Source organism: Misgurnus anguillicaudatus, chromosome 24, assembly GCF_027580225.2.
Source record: "Misgurnus anguillicaudatus chromosome 24, ASM2758022v2, whole genome shotgun sequence".
NCBI lineage: Eukaryota > Metazoa > Chordata > Actinopteri > Cypriniformes > Cobitidae > Misgurnus > Misgurnus anguillicaudatus.
In genome coordinates, this window is record NC_073360.2 from 2,002,365 (window position 1) to 2,008,997 (window position 6,633).

General features: G+C 36.8%; 1 protein-coding gene across 1 annotated transcript in view; it reads right to left on the reverse strand.

Moving 5' to 3' along the window:
• The window catches only part of pcp4b (Purkinje cell protein 4b), a 28,999-nt gene extending 27,843 nt beyond the window's left edge, over nucleotides 1-1,156 (reverse strand). Inside the window, exons 1-2 of the mRNA XM_055195611.2 lie at nucleotides 1,132-1,156; nucleotides 732-965 (exon numbers count right to left, since the gene is read on the reverse strand). Of these exons, the coding sequence (XP_055051586.1) occupies nucleotides 732-740 (9 nt within the window). The 5' untranslated portion in view covers nucleotides 741-965; nucleotides 1,132-1,156. The remainder of the gene's footprint in view (nucleotides 1-731; nucleotides 966-1,131) is intronic.
• Nucleotides 1,157-6,633: the final 5,477 nt, after the last annotated feature.

Here is a 6,633-nt window from a genome sequence, read left to right on the forward strand (position 1 = left end):
TCTACATTTTCATGTTATTTTCTCGCATTCTCGATGTAAGCTATAGCCTATAAATTCGGTTTCCGTGAAATTCATCGCATAATCAAAAGAATTTACCATATTGCTGTGCTATTAATAGTCACATTTATTTGTACCTCTTTATACAATAGAAGCTTCACGGCAAGAAAACGAGAAATTACGCAGATATTACATTACATTAGTTCTGATTGAATTTAATTTTAGGTTAAACATTTTAAACAACTACTAACACAAATAATATTGTTAGAATTCATATTAAATACAAGAGCTTGTATGAATGAATGCAAATGAATAAATGTAAATTAATGGCGAAATGGTCTGCTTATCATCTTTACTTTCTTCTAAACGTAGTAGCCTACTTGGATTCAGATAAACATTGTAGTATGCTGCTATTCAACATTTACTGATGGTGCGATTCTAAAATTCATTCGGCTAATTATTAAACAAATTAAATTCTTAATTCTTAATTCAGAGCTTCAGGTGTGTCCTGCTTCATCTTCATAAACTGTAAATTAAAGTAAATAATTATATTAATGAAAACGGCTAAACCTCAGATGGTGTTGCATATACAGTAGCCCTAATTAATTCATAAAGTAATTCACGTTCACAGCAGCACTCTAAAGTAAGCACAAGATTGAAGGCGAATTTCCTAAACCACATACCTGCCGCTATTACAGATGTATTTATGTCTGCGCTTAAAGTGCCGTACTTACCTCACTCATGGTTCAGTGATGTCTCTCTCACGGGCTTCTCTCAGCGCTGCAATAAGATAACGGTGCACACCGAGCATTGAATGAGCTTTTAAAGTATGAATGCGGTCTCTTCAGTGTCATCACCCCTGCAGTAAACCAATAGCAGAGCCTCCCGTCAGCGAATCGCCTCCTTTGCTCTAAAATACTGCTGTCGCCTTTGATTTCTAGAGTAACGAGAAGAGCTGCGTCTGTATCCTGTCGTCAAGAAAGAGTATACGGCTTTAGACAGGACATCAACATCATTCTCTGGATCATATCTTGTATTAGCCTATAATTTGGAACCAAAGGCAAAGAATCCAAATAGTATTAAAATAAAAATCATACAAAAGTAACATATTAATTTATGTATTATTTAACTTACATCCGTCAGTGATCCATTTTAAATTATAAAGCACGTTTAAAAACAGAGTTTTTAAACTGTTCAGAGTTTAAACAAATACCTTAATACATGAACACAACATGCATCACAGACAGTACAAATTATACCACTGCACCTATTGCCATAATGCATAGTAAATAAATGTATAAAAGATTTAAAATCATATGTTGGTGCAGTTTCTATATAAAAGGCACATTTTTTTCCAAGCTGTGGAGCCACTGAAAAGGCACAGTCTCCTTTAATTCATTTTTTAGTGTCCTTGAAACAGTAAACTGTAAGCTACTGGTTGATCTGAGTTCTCTGGATGTAGTATAATGAAATGAAAGAAGATTTGAAATATATAAAGGAGCCAGACAGACCATATTCAACATGCTGCGGCTAAGTGGTTGAGATAAGAATGAGGGAACATAATTTCACCAGTGCTGATCTCTCTCCACTGGCTCCCAGTTAAACACCATATTCAGTTTAAAGCATTATTGTTTGTTAATATGGAACAATTATGTTAATAAGGAACAATAACCCTTATTAACAAACAATAATGCTGAATATGATGTTTAACTGGGTGTCAGTGGATATTGAACAGCACTGGTGAAATATGTTCCCTCTTTGTTCCAGTCAGCAGCAGCATTTTGAAAAAGACATGACTGTGAAACACCCAAGTACAAATCATTTCAATAATCGGTAAAACTTTACAATAAGGTTGTATTAGTAAAAATTAGTAAATGGGTTCATTAACATTATTGTAAAGTGTTACCCAATAATATAATCTGGATGAAATAAAAGCATGAAATACAGACGCCATATCTTTGGATTATAAGAATTATTTCATTTTAGCTATATTCTTTGACTGATAGAAACAACTTATGACCACACAGCATTATAACCATTGTAATGTATATTATTGCATTGTTAATATAATGCTGGACAGTTTAGTCATAATCGCAGACGGAGCACAAATGAATTATAATTCTAAACGATTTTCTTTCAAAATCATACTCTGACAATATGCTGATTTAATGTCAGCTATAATCCTGCCCATAACCCCAACCTCACAGGAGAGGAAGCAAATCATACAAAAATGCAAAATTAGCCACATCGAAATAAATTGCCATGAGATTGTGTTTGTTATTTTATGTCTATATTTTATGTTGGATTCCTTTATGATTGACTTTAAACTGTTCAAACGGTGAAATGACATAAATGTTATAATCATTTTGCATTTAAACAGGCTTTAGTATTAAGGTGCTATACGTCCCTACTATTATTTGATGTTAATAACACATCATATACCACATATACCTGTATATCTTAGATGAATAATAAATAAGACATGGACACTAACACAGGAAAGAATGCATGTCAGGAAAGGAATTCAAATTCACAACCATTTGGCTACAATCCAGAGATATGATAATATACAGACTCAATGAGATTATATAATCTTTCCAGATGTAAAATTGTAAATTCTCTCTTCCGTCCCTATTTAAAAACCCTTTACAATATGGTATTTTGGGATGGATATTTACTGTAGGAGTAAACATTATGTCAGAGCATATAGCTGTTCCCTGCGCAATGTATCTGCCACAGGCAACATGTTTTAATCATATAAGTGACTCTGCTGCAGAGGATCCTGCTAAGGGTGAACAGAGAGGTAATGCAGCACAGAAACTCCAAAAGGGATGAGAGATTCCAAGAGTATTTCAGAGATCAGCTGACATTACTGTTTCCTGCACCTTAAAATTTTGAGTTTTGATTGTGATCACGCATCCCTTCGATGTTGTCTTAGGTTTGCTTTCCAGCTTGCACCAAGGATTCATTTAGTAGCTGTAAATTGCACTGCACTGTAGAATGAGAAAAGTGTCAGTACCCAGGAAAGAACAAGAAAACATGAATATTGATGAGTGTAATGCAAAGCACTAAAACAAAAAAAAAACAATGTTTACTTTGTACAAGGAAGTAATGTAATGAAAGTTTTACCTCTTTTCGTAATTGTAAATGGTCCTGTATAGGTCAGTGGTAGAACATTGCATTAGCAGTGAAAAAGGTCATGAGTTTGGACTTAGGAAACAGACTGAATACATTACCTTAAAAAACTTTTTTAAGGATTGATGCAGAACTATAGGTTTCTGAAAGGAATGAGATTTTGTTAAATACACCTACGGACATACTTTCTTTTTTCTTTTTTTTAAATAACATGTTTTAGATTTTCTGTAAAGCTGCTTTGAACTGTGTGTATTGTGAATAATTACATGATTTAACTGGCCTTGACTTGAAATGTTTTTTGGTGGATGGAAAAATGCCAAGTGGGGTATAAACTAGGGCTGTGACGATAAGTAATGAGATGACTACCGCGGTGCTGAGGTCATAATCGTCATCACCGCACTTTTTATATTTTCATTATTTATTTATTTTGCTGGTGAAAGTTACAGAAGTCATATTCTGTATGATATGAACTATACACAAAAGTCATTGTTAATCATAATTTACTGTCTTCCATCCTGTGTTCAGGGCTTCTAGAGAAAAAAACAGCTTTCCGCGCAAGGGGGAGGGATTAAACATATATAGGGGTTTATTATGTGCGCGTGTCTGATTATTGTTATTTAATCACTTAGTTTCAGTACTTGCTGTCTACAGAAAATGTTCAATTAAATACACACAAATAGCCTACTGTCACGGGTGCAATCTTCTTAAACATGAAGCCATTACTTTAAGCGCGTCATGCCCAGGGGCCTCATGTATAAAGCATGCGTACGCACAAAACAGAGCTGGAAACGTGCGTACGCCAGTTCCCACGCAAAGGTTGTGATTTATAAAACAACAAACTTCACGGGAGAATGGGCTTGCAGGGTGGGATATTAGGATGATTCATGTACGCACACTTGCAGGTGATCTGTGATTTATAAGGGGAACACTGCTTTGTTTTATAAATCTTCATAATTTTTGGTGTATGCCATTTTTGGCTTTTGTGCGTACGTAGACTTTTAGTAAGAATCCTACGCACAGTTTTATACATGAGGCCCCAGGTGCTCTGATATTTATTGCATGCCATGGAACCTTACCAACTCACTCACTGCGCGAATAACTAAATCTCAAGTGCATCTCACAGCCACGCACATTACATTATTCAGGTGCAAGAAGGTGTCCGGGCAGAATGAAATGCGCGTTGGTAATGATAAGAATAGCATTATTATTTAAAACTATAATGGGCAAACATGCCAACTATAGTTATGAAGGCTAGCGCGATCAGCTGTAGACCTATATGTCTGACTATCGTAGCGAGGAAATGCCACTATCTAAAATCACATCTTTTGATGATTAACTATCATGTGGCGTTTGTCGGACTTGGGAGCACCAAACATACCTTTAGTAAAGCATAAAACTTCAGCCCAGCAACGACAGTTGTAAATCTCCAAGACTTTTGCGAGATGAGCGAAGTACCAAAGGGACAGCACAGCAGTCAGGCCAACATGATCTCACAAAGTTCCGTGGGATAGTCACAGAATTTTTTGCTCATTTTTCCGTGGCGTTCTCACGGGTCTCCGCGTGTTTCCGTGGCCCTGCCGCGGACTTTCTTTTCCGTGGCATTCTCGCGGATTGGTTACTCGGCTGCTTTTTCCTATTTTCAAACCATTGTCGCTTCGGTTTAGGGTTAGATTTGGTGCTTGCATTACTTTGTCACTGTAAATATTGGTTTATACAATTTTTTTCTGATGTATTCTTTTATATTTTCTAAACTTTAATCAATTGTCACCTGGCATTGGGGTTAGAGTTGGGTTTGGGTAGGGATGACATTTTATGTAAATCTAACCCTAAACCGAAAATGGTAAGAAAATAGGACAAAACAGTTGAGTAACCAATCCGTGAGAATGCCACGGAAAAGAAAGTCCGTGGCAGGGCCACGGAAATATGCGGAGATTTGTGAGAATGTGCGGGGGGGGGGGGGGGTCTGGTTTGGGGTCGCTTGGGCTTTGGGGGGTTACTGTTGTGTGGTTAACCGCATAACCGCGTGATTTTTTTAAGCTTCACCGTGGTAAGAAAAAAAATCCTAACCGTCACAGCCCTAGTATAAACTCAAAAAGCATGTTTTAAATATCTCAACCCTCTCTTAAAACATAACTGTGGTTTATCACACCTGAGTTAAGTTTCTCCAGCCACACCCAGGCCTGATTACTGCCACACTTGTTTGCTATCAAGAAATCACTTAAATAGGACCTGCCTGACAAAGTGAAGTAGATAATTGTGAGCAGTGCATAGGGCGTGGGCTGGAAACAGTGGAACATGTACCGTTTCATTGTCCGTAGTACCAAGTAGAGAGGCTATTTTAAACTCAGGTAGAGGCAAATGTATATATAAATTCTTTTTTTTCTTTTTTAAGGGAATCTAGTGTGTAGCTAAATTGCAATTCCTGTTCCATACTCCAGTCCAGCGGTGGCGGTAATACACCTAGTAGTGTCAACCGACAATAAAAATTAAAGAAGAAGATGAAGAAGTGAAGTAGATCAAAAGATTCTCAAAAGCTACACATCATGGTGAGATCCAAAGAAATTGAGTAACAAATGAGAAAAAAAGTAATTGAGATCTATCAATCTGGAAAAGGTTATAAAGCCATTTCCAAATTTTTGGGAATCCAGCGAACCACAGTGAGAGCCATTTTCCACAAATGGCAAAACCATGGAACAGTGGTGAATTTGATTTGATTGTATCAACCACAATGTCTTACACATAACCTAGGGTGGCCATTCGTGCCAGTTCCGCCGGACACGTCCCGAACATGTTTTCGGGTTCGTTCTCTGGAAGTCGCGTTGCTCGACCGCATACGTCATCACATTTCATTTAAAATACATTAGAAAATTAAGATTTATTTCTTTTAAGACATACAATCGTTGTAGTTTCATTCTTACCTTGAAATGTAACGGTTGCTTTTCTGAAATTAAACCCAAATTATTAAACCTTGATGACGTACGCGAGAACCCAAAAACATGTTCGGGACGTGTCCGGCGGAACTGGCACGAATGGCCACCCTAACATAACCACAAAAGACATCAAATACAATCGAGGATAAAAACACAATAAAGTCCAAGACTTATTTCCACTGTGGTCTTCAATACAAGACACATAAACAATAACATAACATAAAAACATTTCTCTTTTATGAATAGAAAGTAAAATTATAACTTCTATTCCGCAGCCCTATCTAGTAACCAAGCCTTGTGTTCAAACTAGGAATAACTTTTATTTGCTGATCCAACTTGTTCCATTGCACTGGCCCTATATAAGCAAAGGCTCCTTTCCCTAACTCTGTCTTACATGAGTAAGGACGTAGGTCAGATATGCTGCCATGAGTGTTAATATTGTGTGTGTCCCTTACCTTAGTTATATGATACTGCAGTAAAGATGGGACACTACCAAACTGAATTTTATAAATCATAGTGTCTTGACATAATAACACAAGACTCAATGGGGAGCCAGTTGAGCTCCACAAAT